Here is a 19,941-nt window from a genome sequence, read left to right as displayed (position 1 = left end):
GATATGCTGCAGTTTCCACTGGTCATAGATGTCACTCACCAAAACACTTGCATATATAAAGCACACATACACCCTCTTTGTAATTATGTTGCAGTTCTTTTTTTTTTTGTAGTCGCTGTTTTCTGGGTTTTGACACAAACACGCACTGCACTGAAACCCAAACAGCTGACCGAACTCTCTGGCCTCATTCTACTCTTATTGATGTGTGTCTGTCAGTGAAAGAGGCGCAGGACAAAGAGCAGCGATGGGTCTGTGTGGGGCTCACAGGAAACAAAGAGAGGCCTATTCCATGCCAGCTTGCAGACTCTTCTGGAAACACTGCTCTGGCTTGTTTAGGCTGCATCCATATTTTCAGCTAAGCAGCTGTATATTCAGCAAATACCAACAGCATATTTTCTAACGGGTCGTAGAAACCAGGCCACTCTGACCTCTGTGTTGTCATTCATTCCTAGTTAGCTTTGTCCCTCAGCAAGAGATGAATTTAAGAGAACTGACTAGAAAAGACCATGTGGTTTGTCATGCTGCTGTGATAATAACCTATTGAGATGAGGTTCGAAAATTTCTAAAATAATTTCAAAAGATGTTTCATATCAGTTTATATAGATAGTTATTGATTGGATTTTTTTGTCTTGTATCCAAAACACTGCCAGACTGGTGATGTGACCTTTCTTCTTTTATCCACAATTTCCTCTTTAGCTGTTGCAATTATTTTCTCTTTCTTGTACATTTTTGTCAGCACACAGTTAAGATAGCAACTCCAGATTGGCCTGTGGTCATTTGCTGTTGGCCATTGACAGTGTTGTGATTTTTTTAATTTTTTTTTTTAGAAACATGCTGATATTCATAGAATGTCAATCCTGCCTCTGTTTTTTAGGAACTGTTCTTGGTTCCTTGCATTTAAAAAATGTACAGCATTCTCGATGTTTTGTGCTTTTTGATATCAAAATCCCGATTCAGATTCAGAACAGGAGTTGATGTGACATTGCCAGCTGTGCTTTCCTTATTAATCAGTTCCGGGCTATAAGAATGTCTTGAGGTGACACCGTTTGGTCTAGAAAAGGACATTTGTCACGCAAGACCCATCTGGTGTTCTTTCAGTTGCGTCATCAATTTGTCAAGGTGGATCACCGAGACTTTCTTAAACTGAACAAATGTTTATACATGTAAACCAAGTCTGACAATGAATCTAGTGTCCTCTAAAAGCTCCTGAAAGCGGATTTAGTTTGGACATAAAACCGTGGGCAATCAAGAAACATCCAATCCACACAGGGATCAGCCTCGGGATGAGGGAGGGGGATTTACTACAATAGCAGGAGTGTTGGGTCCTGCTGTCGGGACAGAACATGAGGTTCAGCTTCAGCTGTGGGACAGGATTAACTTAGGTTTATCACTTGACTCATCAACTCTGAGACAACAGTGAGTGTTGAATCAGAATGAAACACACTTGTCTGTCACTTTCCCAGCCGGTGGGTTGCAAATCTATGCTCTGGTCTGTGACTAAGATAGTCAGTGCAATATTATTCTGCAGGTGAATGAATTGCTGGTTTAAATTCCGTGATGTAATCCACCATTCATTATATCACGGATAAAGTTCATAATGTTTTGTTCATTATGAAAGTTTAACAGAAAATTTGACAAACTACAGTTTTGAGCTTATTGAGACAGAACATAAAGACATTCACTTCTAGCCATTGGTAGTTACATAATACAGCAGATTCCATTAAAATCAATGTCAGGATAGAATGTGTTTATTTAAATATAAATGATTTGATGTCACTTTGTCATAATCTGTCAAACATTTGTCTCAATGTAAAATTATTCTTCAAATAAAATCGTTTTGTTATGACAGATTTAAAGAATTAAGGAGGTTCTGTGTATTTCTCAGATCAAAATGTATTTAGTCTCAAACAAATTATACCTAAATTGAGAAAAGCTAGCAGGAACTGGTAGCTAACATAACCAAAGTTAATTTTACAACTGAGCCTTTTTACAACTTTTGTAGCTGATTTTTCAAACACTATTTATTATTTTAAAATATGGACACTAATTCTTCACACTAATCTTCTACAACCAGCCAAGGGCAGAAGTTTTAAAATAAGTTTTAAGTTTAAACCAATATTTGTTGTTCTCTGTCTGAATTGTACTTTTTTGTATCTATTCCAAGTACGTTGACAAATTCTGAAGTACGGTGTATTATTATTATTATTAGTTTCTGAAGTTACAAAATTAGATTTACAAGCTGCTTAGTCATGACTCCTGTGAGGGAGACATTTAGAGTTGCTGCTGACATTTTAAAAGTTTTCCCCTATGTTTTTTTTTTTTTTTTTTTTTTTTTCCATCTTTTTTATTCTTTATTCTTGTCTCTCTCAGGCACCCAGGAAGAGTGAAAAATAAAAGGATGACAGCTGGGCTGATGGTAGGTGGGTTTTTCTCAGTTTTTTCCCTTTTCTGCTCCTTTTCCCTGCAATCCTTTTCAGGCTGTCTTCACTTCCTCAGTTCATGTTCATAGTTAGGAAGATAAGATATTTAGCATTTGATGCTGTAGTATCATTGGATTTGCTACATAGAACAGGAACACATTTCATCTTCAAGCCTTGCAGATTAGTCTTATTTCAAATGCATGTTGTCTGTTTATATTTTTAGCTGTTTCTTTCTAATACAACATTTCATACTGCTTTACTTACTTTACGTTTTCCAGTTCCCTATTTATATCCAGCATTTTTAAAAGCATTTCACTGTTTAATTCTCAAGTATTAAAGTTGTTTGTATTAAATTGATCTTGAGTTGAGGGGAAATTAATGACAATTAATCAAGGAAACATTTGGGCCTCTGATTAACTTTGTCCTTTTTTGTGTGTTAGACCAAGGCTGCTTGTTCCTGAGTCAAAGATGCTTGCTCCCAATTTGGATTCATCCCTCTGAAGGCGCCTGACCTGATCCCATCCTCCATCACAGTCCCGCCTCTTCTTCTACTGTCTTGCCATCCTATATTCTCCCTTCTCTGTCATTGTCCCTCAGCATGTCTCACAGATAGAGAGCGAGGCGAGAACAGACTGTCGAGTTAGGCAATATATCCTTGCTATTTATTTGGTTTCCAGCAGGGCTATATGCAGCAGGTGGAAAACAGTCAAAGTGACCCAGAAAAGATGGGCCCCAGTTCAAATCCTGCAGCTAGTGGAGGGACGGAGGGTTCACAGGGCCCAGGGCTGAGGAGGGCCTCATCTCTGTCTGCACACCCTTCTTTGAGTAAGATGAGCCAAAACGCCAAGGAAAGCATGGGGGTTCTTGGTCAGGGTTTGAAGCAACTGTTCCAACATCAGCGTAAACGCCTCTCCCTCTCTCGCTCCACCATCCCTTCGTCATCCTCCTCCTCATCCTCCTCGGTGGTGTCAGCAGGCGGCGCCTCCCCCTCTGCTCCTCAGGACATTTTGGGGTCCTGCACTTCTGACTCTGATCGCCTGTCTGCTCCTGTGATTTCTTCTGCAGCTGGACAGGGCTCAGGCGCTGCAGGCATGATTAGGCGTGGGACCAGCCTGCAGGCGCGACGCAGTAAGGGGTCTGGGTCCGGGAGCGGAGACCGAGACCCCCTTCTGAGAAGTAGCCCTCAGCCTCCGCAGCGACGGAACACCCACGACCCACAGCAGCATGTTAGTCGCCCACGCTCCTCCTCCACCACCGACGCCACGCCCAGCAGCCCTGCACCTGCGCACGGCGTCGGGGACGTGGTGCTGTCGTCTGGGTACCAGTCTACTGAGGAAACGGACAGAGTAAGTGACAGGAGCCATTACTCACCGCTTCAGTCGCAGGTGATCAATGTGTCCTCTATTTGCTTTCACAAGTGTCAAGCTTTGTTTGTCAGTGAATCGTCAATCAAAAGTTGAAGTTCACCCTGCTTTGTGTACACAAACATCTCGCTGCTATTTTGGCTGAGAATTAGTTCCCATTCATACTGAGAATATATTCAATAACCAGCCTCAAAATTAACGAATAATGTCAGCTGGTTCAATTGCGCCAGTTTTTGTTTTTCAAAGTCAACTATAATAATGTATGTTGTGCTGTTCCATTGGATCTCATTTTAAAACTCTGCGTTTGAGTTCAGGCAAGTGTGTCGTACATTTGGAACAGACCCATCGTAGCATGACGCGGTGAAAGTCTGTGGTTCTTACTCTTATGTTCTCTCTGGTTAGCAAAAGAACCTAACTGTTACATCAAACTTGAGCCGGAAATTTGTAGAAACTCTGAGAAGTTAATGTAAACAGTCAAAGTACCGAGACTTTGTTGTGTACATGGGTACGCTTTAAGATTTATTAGAGACCAGCTTTTCCTGTATTTCAACGGTGGCCAGGCCTACATATTATAATAGTTATATTTATTGTGTCTGAAATCAAGAAATGTGTGTTTTAAAAAAAAACATCAAGGAAAGGAAAAAGAACGAGCAACCAAGAACGTAGCCGAAAATTGTCGTAGAGTGATGATGTCTTATGTGGAGCACCACATTTTTTATTGAAAAGTAGAGATGGTAAAATCTTCAGCTTGAATTTAAGTTCATGAAATAAAAATTCATATTGTGATTTATCCAGTGAAGAGGCGGAAGTCAGGAAATGTGCTATCTGAGAAAATTAGCTTGAACTGATACAACATGCTGGAATTGTTTCAAGGCCAGTCTGCCTGTAATTCACCACAGTAGCAACTGACCACTTGCTACAAAAACTGTCATGACAAACACTAGAATTCTGCAAGTTTTACGGTGAGACGTTATTCATTTTTCTACTTTCTGATTAGCATTGTTGCTGTAATGCCACAGACATCACACCTGTCCTTGCACTCAATGTCTTTGCAGCAAAAGTACACGCGCCATTCAGTAAACATTCACAAAATCATTTGACATATTCCAGCTAAAAAGGTGTTTTTTCTCAAGAAAACAATTCGTTTTCCCTGTAAACTCCTACTCTAAAGCCGTAGGATTCATTATGTAACACAATGTCCATATGTAGCGATCTGGCTCTCATTCTGTTCTTCCCACGTCACCTGAATCAGAACTTTTCTATAGCTATATATAGCTTTGTGTGCTTTTAAGTGGCAACAATTTTTCAAGCTGTTTTTCGGTCTATTTTGAGAACTACAATCAAATCCCTCTGCAGTTTGTCTCAGTAGAGATGGATGACGAATCAATTCTTCTTTGGCAAAACGCACGTACAGTTTGAGATTGGTAAGCAAGTAGATGTGGTCTCTCTCTTTTGCTTTGTTCATGTTTTATGAAACCATAATCAACCTTCTCTTTAGTTTATGTCTCGGGTCTAGAAACAGGCAGGAGAGAAACCATTGTTGAAATGTGATTCAAGGCTGCACAAGAGAAGGTCCATAAAAATGGTTGAAATATATATTCAGGGTTTCAGCTGCTTTTGTTTAAGAAATACAACATATATTGATACAAAATAGTCACAGAAACCTGATTATCCCATCTGCAGTCTCTCTTTAGGGTTTAATTCACATTTATTTGAATATTGTTTGATTGTATTTTATGGTATCATATTGCATTTTATTATTATTATTTATTTTTTAAATAATTTTTAACAGCCTTTTTCTAATATGTATAATATTTATAAGTTTCTTCAATATTTGTCCACTCAGGATTTAAATAAAGTAGCTCTGGATTTTCATTAATAAACAAGTCCTTTGATGTCTTAAAACATAATGCATTCTCTAATCTCTATTGTGTTTGATAAAGTAATTATAGAGTAATGAAAGTTCCACATACATAATGTTTTTTGTTTTTTTTTACATATTAGGTAGGATGTCTTTGTGTGTCAAATAAGCGTTATTAAAGTAGGAATCTGTACTTTGGACAGTGTAACCATTGGCCAGGTCCTGCTGGAGAATGAAATCATCTGCTGCTTCTCAGCAGAGAAGTGGTCTGAAGTGTCCCGACAGACAACTGCATTGACTTAATTCTGATTCTGTGCTTCTCCACTCCTACTTCTGACTCTGGAACCTTGATTTCCAAATGAAGTGCAAAATACACTGTGATCGGACTGAGTGTGGTCCTTTTTCTCCCTTGGTTGAGTAAGATGCTTCTGACTTTGTTCCTGGCTCAGAGGAGGTTAACACAAGGAACCATGTTTTGGATGCATTCATGAATGTCCCCCAATGTCCCCCTTTACTTGATCCTCTTGATCCTCTGTTTTCCTTCCACTCAATTTTGCTTTAATCTGATTGGATATAGCATTCTGATTGTTTGTTGGAGATGCTATCTGCTGTAAAACTGTCTTTCCATGATTGTATAGGCCATAACATTTCAGTGTTATAAATAATGTATTTAATAGTCAAATCTTCTGAGAAACTGAATTTGGGGGTTTTGTTTGCTGAAATCCATACTTATCAAAAATAATAAGTTCCACTTTTTAAACTGAATTATAAAAAATAATCAACATTTCAATTAATGTAACATTTTTTTAAAGACGCACCTGTACAGATGATAGTAGTTAGGCCTTTGTGCCACCAGAGGTCGCTGTCAGATCTACTAACCAGCTCTGAAGAGTAACATGGAGCTGCTATTTGCACTATGAAGTCATCGTGGGTTATTAAAATGACCTTACTTTATTAGAATAAAATGATTTCCTTTTAATCCAGTTGTGTCTGGCAAGTCTCAGTCATCTGGAGAGGTGCTTACATTCAGTAACGGCTTTAATGTAGACTCTATCTTTAATAAAGTTTATGTCCTGTGTGAGTGACCTCACCCTAACAGAGAGCAGACATGCGAGCGTTCTTAGTCTTTAGAGGATCGTGGACCTCATGAGGTCTGGTGGAGGAGATCAGAACCCACTCGCTCATTTCCAGCTCACAGCTCTGCATTAGCATAGCAACGTAGCAATGTCATCAGGGCAATCCAAGCTGTCGCTGTGGCTACCCTTAAAATTGCAACATGATGTATACCCTACTTTTAGTTACCATAGTAACAGCGTAGTTGACCTTGGCATCCTGGTGTTTGTGGGGGTTGAAGGTTCAAGGCTCCTTTAAAAAAAAAAAAAAGTTGTTTATCAGGAATATTCAGCAAGTGATCGATTTCTTTCTTTTCTTCTTTGCTTCCTCTCCTTAATTTCCTCCCGCTGTGCTTCCTTTGACCCTCTGGTTTCCCCTTCACTGTCCACCCCCTTCCCTCAATCCCTGGAGAGAGCTATTACAAGCAGTCAGCTGGTTCCTCCTCCTTTTCCATCTCCCCCTCCTCCCTTTCATTCCCTCTACCGGCACCTCCTCCACCTCATCCTTCTCACCACCCCACCCTTCGGCACATTGACAGGAAGCAGGAGGCAACCTTACCTCGTCCTAGATGAGTGAGAGCTGAGCTGTAGCTGTGTGTGTGTGTGTCTGAGGGTATCGTCAGCCTCCGTCTTCAGAGAAGAATGTGGACGGGTGTTTGCATGCGTGAATGTAAAGTCTCATTTTCGTCCGTGTTTATGGAAAATCATTTGTGCATTGATGGCCATGTGATTGTGAGTGAGTGAGTGAGTGAGTGAGTGAGTGAGTGAGTCTGACACACCTCACTTTACTATGAATACAAGTGTGGAGGAAACACAGTAAATGTGTTTGTCTTTAGCCACTTCATCTTTTTTTTTTTTGTTTCTCCCCAGTTTCCTCTCCTCTCTGCTCACTTGTGTTTGCATAGTGAAGGGGTGCAGTGTGAACCCGTGGCTATTTAGAGAGGATGGTAGCATGTGTGTTTGTAGCACGTGTGTGTGAATGGGGAGTGTGTTATTGGAGGCAGTGTGTGCTTTGGAGGGCTGTTAGCAGAGGGGAGTAGAACGGGGATTCCAGCTGTGGGTCTGTCGGTCAGTCAGAGAGGATGGTGCAGCGTTTCAGTCTTCGTAGACAATACTCCAAGGTAAGCTTTCCACGCAAATGTGTGCTCATATCTCCATCCACTAATGTTTCCTTTTTTATTTATTTATTTATTTTTTTTATTTTGCAATGAAATCCAGGTAACATCCTTTTAAATCTTTTTTTCTTCTTTTCACCACCTGTCATGAAACTTCTTAACAGTATGCTCCTTGCTAAGGTTTTAACTTGATTTAAAAACTACCCACATCTATGTTAAAAGATGGAAATCGTCCTGCACCCGTATTTCACAAGAAGCATCAGTTGCACTCTTCTGACATTTCTGGATAAAATGGAAGCTTTGTTTTGTGTGTTTAAATTTTTTTTTTTTTTTTTTTTTTTTTTTTTCCACTTCTGGATGGCGTGTTGCACGCGGTAACTGAGTGGTCCATCTTCTGAGTTTATTCAGGCTCTTATAAACATTAACTCGCACTAATGCTGCAAGCGTGCTCGTCTTTGTAATCGATCCAAGGTCTCTCCAAGGGATGGGCTTTAACTATACACATATATGTGTGATTATTTTTGATTAGAGAGCATTTATGACTCGGTCTTGATAGCAGGCTGTTAATGTGTGTTTTACGATTGTCCCCTGGTGGTGATGTGGATAAAGAGAGTGGATAGGTTGTGTTAAGTACCAATAACATTATTTTTGAGAGCCCGGTGTTCTGGTTCTTGAACTCAGTCTGTCATTTATAACAACTAGGTTTTGCTCTGATTATTTAGTTGACTGGCCACACCCTCCCGACCTATTTTAATACATATGCAGTAGTTCTGGTAACACCACATACTTCTGAATTTGCTTTTAGATAGTAAAAACTAATCTGATCTACTGGCAGAATTACTAAGCCAAGTAAAAGAGCAATTAATAGTAAATCCAATAAGGAAGAGATGGGAGTGCTCTGGTTTATTAGGGGTGTCTTAAAATTGGATTTTTCTGTAACTACAAAAAATTCCAATTAGTCCATTTTAACAATAACCAAGAGCAGCCTCATAGACACGGAATACAGTTCATTACAAATGTATTTATACCCTTTTGATGTGTTTCACATTTTTCTCATGTTATTATAGCCACCAGTGAACCGGTATGGATTTTATTTGACAGACCCATAACAGAGTTCTAGCTAGTAGTTGAAAGGATACAAGGTTTTTCTTTGTTGCGAGTAGAAATGAGGGACGTGTGTCAGGTGTTTATATTTAGTCCACGCTCCACTGCATAATGCTTCCACCACCATGGTTCACTGCGAGGATGGTGTGTTAGTTTTACACGGAGGCCGAAAAGTTTTGTTCGGGTCTGATCTCACCAGGCCATCTTCTTCTACATCTTTTGTTTGTGCCAATATGACTTCTTTCATCAATTACTTTATTTTCTTGCTATTCTTGTACTTTTTTTATGGTTGTAACGTGATAAATTGTGGAAAAGTTCCAAGGGGTACAAATACTTTTGGAAAATGATATAAACTAGAGCTGTAATGAAAACAAACTGTAAATGTTAATGAATCGGTGAGGTACCACATACCTGGTTTCTTTCTTGTCTACAACATGGGTCATATAAGCGTAAACCAGATTGTGTGCTCAGTGTAAATTATGTTGCCTTCTTCATCTTGCTAGACTTTATCTACTTATATAAATAAGAAGCTTAATTTTACATGAGTTCTGTATTCAAACATGTCATTACTTGTTATTTAGGGGAACAGAATCTGATAGTTGAGAGAGAAACACATCAGTGGAAACCTTTACAGCTTTTTAATCATCCAGCTGTCACATTTATTTATTTGCTGCTCCTGCTAATATGGAAAACACATTTTTGTTTACATCTTTTGGTCAAGTCTAATGAGCTGTAGCATGATTAGTTAGAGGTTTCATGTTTTTGGTTTCCTCCAGTAAGCTAAGCACAGTTTACTGGTCACATTAATTATGTCTTCTTCTGCCTTTCTAAATAAATCTACATGCTAGAAAAGTCTGCATTTGTTTTAAGTGCTTTCTCATGCAAATGTTGAAGATCTGGTTTTTACTTCCTGCACCAGCTGTCATATCAATTACACATTTTAAGACTTGTGGCTAAATTTGCAGGTAAATAATGCCACACTTGACAGTGATGCCTAATTTGGTATTCTCCATAAATTTTCAACACAGTAGCACACAAATGATATTAATTTACAACATAAATACCAAAATAAAGCCTATTAAGGTACAAGACTTTAAACTGATAAAGGGGTTTTTCTAATTGGGATGTTGTAAGAGGAGTTTAAGCAGTAAAAAGGAAAAAAGCTCTGTTGGGATATGAGCTAAAAAACTGAAGCCAAGCCTTGAGGCTGCACCTTTTACATTAATAAAAATATTTTTCTGGTTGAAAAACTTCAACACCGTTTGTCTTTGGTAATCATAGTGTTCTTCAGGCCTGTCTGCAACTTGTTTTTTTCCAAAAATGTGAAGGTGGGGGAATTATTGGAAAAGAAGGGGGTTGGTAGGTGACCTCTTTTCTTTGCCTCAAGTCAAATTTTCTCAACCCACCTGTCTTCCTGCTCATCCTTTGTCTCCTTTTTGTTTACATGTGCACATGATGTGACATTGCTGTAAATTATCCATGCAGACTAAAACAAGGCACAATTCCTTTTGTTGTTGTTAATCCAAAAATGAAAACGTAAAAATAAAAAAGAATCAACAATTTTAGGTATGAAATTTTAACCTTTACTTAATGGCTATATAAATCAAATTATCCTGGTATTCCCATTTTATGCTTTAATGACCACAGAACTGAATCTGTATATGGAATTAAGATTCAAACTTGGCAAATGTTAAGTGGATCTGATGTCGGATGAAGGGAGAAAAAAAGTACTTGAGACCCAACATGCTTTTCTTTTCCATTTAAAGCCTCTGACCTAGCAAAGCTGTCTTCTGATAGCGCTTTCATTAATTAGAGATTAGTTCTTTATTTAGCAAAATCTTGTCTCTGGGTTCTATTTGTTTCTTTGTTACTGAATGAAGCCTGATTTGTAGGACATCTTTGCCTTTTGTGCACCATTTTATGCTCTGATTAAGGTTTTTTCACTCACAACAGCATAACAATAAAAGTATTTAAAGTCTAAAATTTACATAGAATAAAATGGCTTTTCCTTTAAAGTTTTGGAAAAACCAAGCTGATGATGTCATTCTTGTAAAGCACTAAGTTGCAGCAATTCTTTCAGGTACAATTTGCCAAACTACTAGCAAACTATTGTATGAATCTTAACAAAAGCACTTGCTTTTCATGAAGTAAAACGTAATTTTATCTGCTGACTGAAGAAAATAAAAATCTTGCCATTTTAAAAAAAAGTTTTTCTCTCATCCTCCTGGCATTTAACAAACAAAAATAATTTTGGTAATCTTAAATGACCTTAAGCAGAAAACATTTGGTCTGATTTAATGATGTACTAATATGGGGAAAAAATAATAAACTTCTTTCTTAATCCTGTTGAGAAGGTTTCCATCTGGATGACTTTGCTGAAGTGCTAGGCTAATGCTGCTGTAGTTATTCTGTTTTGATATGACTTACTGGTCATCCTGCTAATATATTTTAATGTGGTTCTAGATAATTGTAAGCAGACATATATCTGTTTTTCTGCTTCATAAATCACTTTGCTTTTATTGTCGTCACAATCAACAAATTGCTTCAGCTGCACTCAGCACAGCCATCTCTCAAGAGGCCGAAGGAGATCACATACTTGGACATTTACTGTTACTTGTAAAGTTGGAAAAACTGACATTACAAGGGAACACAACAATGTCAACACTGCTTTGCAAGCAGAATAATTGTGATTTTTCAAATATTGACTGAATAAAGCACAGCTGCATGACTCACTGGTGTGTGGCAGACAGGAATTAATTGACAGGATAACAACACCTAATATTTAGATTTAAAATACGTTGATCAAGATCATAATTTTATCATATAGCTGGAATTAGATTAGACCAGCTCTAATATTTAGTTTTTACTAGTCTTGGGTTTAATTAATTGACATAAAAGTCTATAAGTAGAAAATTGTTTCTGACATTTTTTGGCAGTATTTCTAGAGCTATGGCCCTATAGGAGAAGAGTTGTGAGTGAGAGGGAGAAACTGGACATCACCTGGTCCCTGAGGCTTGTTCTGTCCTTGCTAGTTTTTACATCCTCTTCACTGAGCTCTAATAATTTCTCACCCTTTCAGCCTATTGGTTGTTTTCTTTTTTTTTCTCCAGGTTTTACTTCAGTGGTGTTACATGTTCTGAAAACCTTTAGTAGAAATTGGGTTTTCTCACATTTTAATGCATGTGTCCTGTCCAGTCACTGACACCCTATATCGTCTTGAAAATCTTCGTAAAGAAAAACAAAGAAGCTCTCATAACCAAACAACCGAGCTTCAGGGAAAGAGAGGGACAGCCCAAAGGATAATGAAGCATGTGTTCTTGATTCACACTGGAGGTGATGTCATCCCTGTGTGTTTGCTCAGTACCAACCCATCGACGGTTGTTTTTCAGGTAGTGTCTAGAAGCGTGTGCTGTTGTGAGCAAGCATGGTGTCTGATAGAGTTCCTCAGTGCTACCTGATTAATGGTGAGGATTCAGTGAACTTTGGAAGCACTGCAACAAGCTACCACTAATCTAATAATCTATAGTTTGATTTCTACTAACATTTGGAATACGACAGTTGTTCTTCAATGAGTGAGTTAAGACTTACTTCCTGTACTGGCGATGGCGCCTCTTATCAAATGTGGCCGTTAGTCATTATCCAGTCATATCTCTAAGTCCTGATCTTAAGTCCATCATGTCAAACAAATCACACCTTTATTTTCTATGTCATTATGCATTATTGATTTACCTTTATTGTTTCTTCCAGTAGTGAACCTTTATCATGTCAGCATGTATTTAACCAAGATAATCATTGATCACCAGAGTAAACAGCAGTATTGGCTACGAGTTAAGTACAATTAATGTTGGTCTTGGTTCATTTGTTTGTGAATATTGCTTTTAAATTCCTGTAAATACATTTTACTGTTTGTGGCTGTGGAGGTATTTGATTTGTTTGTTCAAACAGGAAGTGTCCGGCCAAGACCAGACATTGGAAGTAAATGCCACTGGTCACTTCTGTTTTTAAGCTTTTATTGCACTACGTACTATGTGAAACTACTTTTACTTATAGGTGACTACATAATATAACAAAATATTTTTTCCTCCAGATAATTCTGTAGGTCCACACAATGTAGCATAACAGTTTTCATTATGTCATCCAACTATGCATTGCAAAAGTAATCATTCCTTTTGCATGTTGTCACAGTTACAACCACAAACCTTAATGTATTTCATTGGAAATTTATGTGAAGGACCAACAGTGACTTTAAGATGTGCTTACTAATAAATGTCTAAAAGTTTGCCAGGGGTTTGTGATGGTATTTGCTTGTATGCTGAAAAGATCAGTTTTGAAACAGAGAATCTTCTTACATGTTTTCTGTGTCCCCTACATGGAAGTAGGAATAGTTAGACAGGAGTTATGATGATCTTCTTTTAGGATTCCCTTTCACGAAGCCTCTCTTCCATAAAGGCCTGATTTGTGGCATGCAAAAGTAATAGAGTAACTCCTTTAAACAGATATTCCACCTGAAATTTAGATCTTGGTAGTATAGGGCTCTTGGTTGCTTCTTTGATTAAAGTTGTTGGTAAGCTTACAGTTGTGCAACACTCATTCCTTTTTTACACCTTGCTTTTAACTTCTCCATAGCTTTCTCCCTGACCTTTCTCGTATGTCTTGTGGTCTGTATGATGCTGTTTAGTCACTGATACTCCATTATAAACTTTTAAGGCCAACACTGTGCAGTGAGCAGCTGTATTTTTACTGTGATTAAATTATGCACATTGCGACTTTTATTTGTGTTTATATTCCAGTTCATGTATCCACCACACTCCTTGTTACCTCTGTGTGTTTCTCTTCCTTAGCAACCTTTATTTCTTTATTTTGACCTCCACATTCTTTACTTTGTCACTCCTGGTTTTAAAGGCCGCCTCAATTTGGTTTCCTCACCCCCCACTTCATCGCTCTCCCTATCATCTGTGTCCAGTCTCAGACAGTGGAGCTGGTCTCCATGGTAACAGGGTGATGTTCAGAGACGGTGGGGGCTGAAGCAGCGCAACCCAGCTGAATCCTCGCAGGTTTCCCGAATGATCTCACAGCCGCCTCATCAGCCTGTCTGGTGCAGTGATGACCTCTCACAGCAAGAGAAAAAGCTGCTGTCTAAAATTAGATTCACTTCATTGAATCACTGACTTTGTGTCAATACTGTATAGTGTCAGCATGGAAGACTCAATTTTTCGTAAGTGTTTGAAATACTACATATAAACAGGGCCCACTAGAGACTTCATTAGAGAAATCTCTCCTTCCCTTCCTGATATATATTTAAACAAGTCCTATGTAATGACCTACAAACGGCAGATATTTTAAAAATGATCCAAGTTCACTGGATGCTCTGTTGCTTTAGTAAAGGGGGACAAATTAAGTAAATGTGTTTCGTGTAGAGATGCCTTGGTAAGACTTTGTATGCGTTTGTGAAGCTTTTGACCTGCTGATCGTGATTGAAGTAGATTCTGGCATCTTGTCAGTAAGTATAATAGAGAAAGACAACTGCAGCATTCATATTTTTTTCTAACCTTTCTGCTGTGTGTGGTCTTTAAATATTTATACCAAGAGCATGTGAGAGCAGTTACTGCAAAAGCGAGATTTTCTTTATTGTTTTAGACCAAAGACAAAAATGAGTTGTCATGAGTTGACATTATAAGCTGTCTCCAGCATTTTACTAACAAATAGCATTAACAAAACACAAGCCTCCGTATTCCTCAGAGCATATAAGTTCTTACCTTAAGCCTGAGATGTTTAAAGGATTACCACATTTCCAAATCAGGCATTGAGGAGAAGCATTTTAGAGAAGAAAAACCCAGCAACTTTGCATTAAACCTTTATCTTATCCCTAAAGTCTAAGAAGAAAGTAATTCCTTTCGTATAGGTTTTTACACCTCTGTGCGTCCTCTGATTTTATGTTTCACACCTCATAGATTAAAATGGCAACTTTGACAGTTGTCACTGATTAGAAAAATACTTGATATTTGAGTTTGTGACCAGCTGGTCACCAGTCAGCCTGATTAAGCTGAAAATGAGCTGATCCTTGCCAAAAGTGGATTTCTCAACACATACCTAAATGGTTTGCTGTGCTGTGCATAATTTCTGTGCAGGCTTGGATCTTTTCTATCATGCTGTGTTGCATATGTGTGCAGCTTTGTGTGTGCTTGAACTCTTCACCCAAACAGTTTGTGTTCCCTTTGAAGTGTCGCCTCAGCCTGTTTAATTAGGCTGTTGAATATTCATTTCATTATACATGTAGGCCAACGCCCTTTTCCCTCACCCACTGCTTGCGGTTGTAACCCAAACTGCATTTCCTACATGAACACATGCATTAAAGCTTTCATAGAGTTGATATCCTAATATGATATTTTAAAAGAACAGGCAGTGTTTTTGGGGCTCAGGAATGCTTGTGTGTGTATGATGGTGGTTGTTGATCAGCAGGGTGGACGGAGTCTTGTCGGGAAAGCTGTTTTGCAGAGATAATCTTATTTTCCTCACAGACAGTTTGATGTTTTTCTGATTATGGGTCTAAATGAGGAAGGAGTCTGCTGTAATCTCTCCATCGTCCACCGCTTCTATTAATAGACAACCAGTATTAATCAAACTCATCATTCACCAGTATTCAAACCTACTGTACGTTCAGCAGAATGCACACTTTACTACATGTATTTTGTTCTCTTTCATTGATTTAAGTATTTTCTGAGAATGACTCTGATGGTGTTATGTTTTCTTTCTTTCCTTTTGGCTGTGTATGAGGTTTTGTGCAGATATATGTATGTGTCAGCAGTGAGTCACTATGGGTCATCCTTTGTGTGTTTATTTTTGGCCTGCAGCTGGTCTTTCCTCTTTGCTTGCATTTGTGTCTATATCGTATTTTCTCAGCCGTTCTACGGTTGCCACATACCTTTTTTTTTTTTTTTTTTTTTTTCTGTTCCTTCAGACACTGACCATGCTTTGATCAACCTTAACCTACATCATGCCTCTGCTAATTTCATTTTGAAGACTTCTATACTGGGCAAATTTAACTTTCACTTACCCTTTTAGGAAAAGCAACAAAGTAATTAATGATTTTATTGAAGCAGTTAGCAAGCAACACTCGGCTGATATTTTCACTGTCCTAGATCTATTTGACACCCCTGGATCATATCATAGCTTGGTTTAATAATTTTCTGACAAAAATATCTTGGTGGGTCAAAGCTGAGGGTATCTTTCGTAGGTTCTTTTGTGTGTTCAGAGGTGCTTGCCTGGAGTTTGTTCTTAGCCCACTCTTATTTTGCATGTCAATAATCTTAATTAAGAAAATAAAACACTCATTTCCATTTTTATGCCGATGGTCCTGTGAATTAGTCCGTTACATCCACAGCTTCATCAACATTGGGTCCTTTACCAGAGCCGTTGTGCCGTTCTAAACTAGTTTGAATGCTAAAAAGCAAATTTTATATTCTATGATTATGATTCTATCCTTCAAGAAAAATCTGAATCTTAAACTAAATTTCTTCTGAATTAGGTTCTGGCTACAAAAACACCTTTATCTGCTACTTTTATGTACTATGCCTGTTATTTGCTTGGTAACAGGCATGTAGTTTTTTATGAATGCTTCTTCACATTGCTTTACTGCCTCTTTCACAATCTATCAGTGAGGTCTGATATTCCTCCCAAATATAAAACTCTGACTCCTCATTGCATGTTGAATTATGCTTTTCTCATATGAAGATCAAGTTGTTTCAGACTTCTTTTTTTAGAGGTATTCTCGGCATTCCCTCCCCAAATTTAAAATCCTGAATTCTCCATATGTGTTTTATGTTAATCTTTTAAAGATTTTGTTTAGTTTACCTGTTGCATATGAAATTGGACACAATTTTAGTTTTGTTTATATTCGTTGTGACCTTATATATGTTATAATGTGTAAGATGTTAGTGTTTTATACTTTAGTAATCTTTCGGAGGGCAGTCATATTGGCTAGGACGCCATTGTAAATGTTAATATAAAACTCAGCGGGTCTTTCCTGGTTGAATAAAGTACAAAATGTTTTTTCTCCCCTTACACTGAAACATCATTGAGTTTCCAAGGGAACTTTTCTAAGTGTTGCAGGTGTTAAGTGCAGAAAGCAGACAGACTTTGTCGAAAGGCCAAGCTCTTCATCCCTGCCACTCCCTGCTCAGTCTGTACCATTTGTGTGACTCTGATAAATTATGGATGAGACCATAGATCGCTGAGCTCAGCTCTGCTCTGCTCTACTGACCCAGTTTGAACACACATGGACACACATTTCAAAATCTGATCACACCCTCCAGGGAAATATCTGCATATTTTCTCTACTCTAATAACCAGAACTTTCCTTGTACCTGACAATCTTTAGAATCATTCGTGTAGTTTGCTGCTGCCGCCTCTCTAATTGTACATAGACACGCATTTACTTTCTCTATGCCAGTCTTATAATCTCACAATATCTCCCTATTACGCAGAGTTTCTCTTTCTCATTGTGTCTCTAATTGGCTTTTGAATCATATACAGTTGTTTTATTATCTTTTGTAACTCCTCCTTCCATTTTGTCTTGCTATGACATTGCTTTTCACACCCTCCCTTCTTCTTGCGCTTGGTATGATTCATAAATCACCTTATTTCTTGCTGTGATTTGTTTATGCCACCTGTTCCAAGTCAGCATGGTTGTCAGAGTGACGACATGGGAATAAGGACACAAAGCGAGCAATAAAAAGAAGCTGGCTATAGACAGAATATCTTCCAGAAGCTGGAAAGCAGACAGATCATCCAGAGTCAGTTATACCAACCCCAGGTGACTACTGATAAGTTGATATTTAGCTCCCTCTGGTGGACTCTTGCTTCTACTGGTTGTTATGTTTCATCATCACCATCAGTGACGTTCCAGTTGCCTATAGCTATATTAGCTTTATTTCTAAATGTATCTAATAGTATATGGCAATGAGGAATGATACACACTTAACTGGAGCAAATGGAAAATTACAGACAGGAGACTGTGATTTTTGTAAATAACTGCAGAAATTTTATTAAACACAATTAAAGCAACAGGATGGACTGTTAAATCTAATACAAATGCATCAATAGTTGCAAATAACTTTATAGAACATTTGTGAAAGCCGCTCAGTTTTAGTAAAATGAACTTCGACTGGTGATCAGCGAGAATCCTCTTAGATTTTCATTAGATACTTAATAGCTTTCTGACTGATTAGAGCTTCCTTTTAACCAAATTCTGCTCCTAATTAACTGTCTTCCTGTTATGAAATCTGCTGTTTTCCACTGGCCTAATTTGTACTGAAGAGAGAAGCTGTGCATTTGCTCAGACCAGCTAATGCGTCTTTATCACAGTGTTCAGTGAGGTCATTACAGGGCTACGATGTGTGGCTACGCTTGATAATCTTTCAGGGTGAAAAGCCGGAACTGTTTGTTCTGAATTCTTCATTTTCCTGTTGATTAATAGACTGGCATTGTGTTTGGGGTTTATGCACTTGCCCATGGTGCACTGAGTATTGTGCAGCATCCAGCAAAATCGACCCTGTGTTTAGGCCAGAGCTCTTTCTGTTTCAACATTACATAACTTGGTTGGAGTATAAACAGCGCCTGGTCCAACAAATACCAACCACCTCCAACAGACAAACATTTAGTCTCCCCATCTTGGCACACCATTTCCTTTCACGTAGGCATATTTTAATCTGACATTGTGTTCCTGCTAGTTTTCTTTCCATAAACACTTCCCCTCTCGTATATCTATCCCCATCATTGTTTATATCAGTATTTAACGCCATGGTTACCCTCAAATGTCACAAGAGATCATTGTAACAAAGTAAAATGAAGTGGAAGCGACAGCAGCAAATGTAGAATAACTTTTTTACCACACCGTGTTGAGTGGGGCTTACTTATGAATTGCTTCCGAATTTATATGCATTTGCTAAGGTTAAATCAGACTGGTAAAGTCTTAGATTTATTATCAAGGCAGATGCTTTATCATTATTATCCCCTTTAATTTCACATGTTTTCATCACTGATATAACACTTAGACGTGTGCATTTTCACAAGATTGCATACCCATCCAACATTGAAATGAATGTATTTTTTACTTTAAACAAAACACCAAATATAGATTCTTAAAGGATGTAGATACATGTTATTTGCATTTTTTTTCTTCTACCTGACTGTTGTAAACAACAACATTGGTCATTATGATTCCTATCATTACGGTAACTCATGCATTATGTAACCACTCACTGGACCATTGATTGTGCTGAAGCATGGACAAGTTGGAAAAGACTCTTCTTTTTTTTTTTTTTTTTTAGAGAAGGTGCCGTTTCCAACAGACCAAGCCTCGAGTCATGGTTGTCTCCTCTTTTAGACCTGAAATCCCATCAGTCTGTGAAGACAAAGCTTACTCTCTTCTCTGTTTATGTAACTTCTCTCACCCCCAGATCAAGCCACAATGTGATCAGTGACCGTCGCATAAAGGGTACACTGACGCAAGAAAAATACAAAAGCTGCAGTTGAAAGCATAGTTTTAGGGAGAAAATTGTAAAATTGTTCTAACAGCATCAAACCTTTAGTTAATACTTCTTGTTTTGATCTCACTAACAATTTTATTCGGTTAATCTATACTTTAACCCTTAGCTACATCTGAATCAGTCTGTCTTCTGTCTCTGGACTTTCACATAAATATTTGGCCAAGCTGCAGGCTTGGTCCAAGTTGAGCTCCAAATGACGAGGCCCCTTGTCTGGCAAGTTTTTCACTGCTTAAGAGTGGCTGAAAGGAGTGCAGCATGCCTGCAGTACTTGCAATTAGAGCAAAATGACTATGGTTAAGGCTCCCATCCCCTCAATCCCTTGGATACTCTGTATGTTTTGTTGCTGCTGGTTGTGGCAGCGTAAAAAAAAAGTTGATATTCTGAAGAAGTGACAGGCAATCTGCTGTGTAGTTTTGAC

The 19,941-nt window shown here is 38.3% G+C and overlaps 1 protein-coding gene across 4 annotated transcripts in view; it reads left to right on the top strand.

Moving 5' to 3' along the window:
- The window catches only part of tmcc1a (transmembrane and coiled-coil domain family 1a), a 46,150-nt gene that overhangs the window by 6,299 nt on the left and 19,910 nt on the right, over positions 1-19,941 (top strand). For 2 of the 4 annotated variants that reach the window (XM_088007257.1, XM_015005331.2), the window contains 2 exons: positions 2,371-2,416; positions 2,861-3,766. In XM_088007257.1, the coding sequence (XP_087863383.1) occupies positions 3,107-3,766 (660 nt within the window). In that variant the 5' untranslated portion in view covers positions 2,371-2,416; positions 2,861-3,106. Of the gene's footprint in view, positions 1-2,370; positions 2,421-2,860; positions 3,767-19,941 lie in introns of all 4 variants that reach the window. The other 2 variants (XM_015005330.2, XM_088007258.1) reach the window with 1 other exon arrangement.

The sequence above is a fragment of the Poecilia mexicana genome, unplaced genomic scaffold, assembly GCF_051168715.1.
Source record: "Poecilia mexicana isolate PSO_F unplaced genomic scaffold, ASM5116871v1 scaffold_7, whole genome shotgun sequence".
Classification (NCBI taxonomy): domain Eukaryota; kingdom Metazoa; phylum Chordata; class Actinopteri; order Cyprinodontiformes; family Poeciliidae; genus Poecilia; species Poecilia mexicana.
Note: the sequence above shows the minus strand (reverse complement) of the source record. Positions and strands in the feature narration are given on the sequence as shown.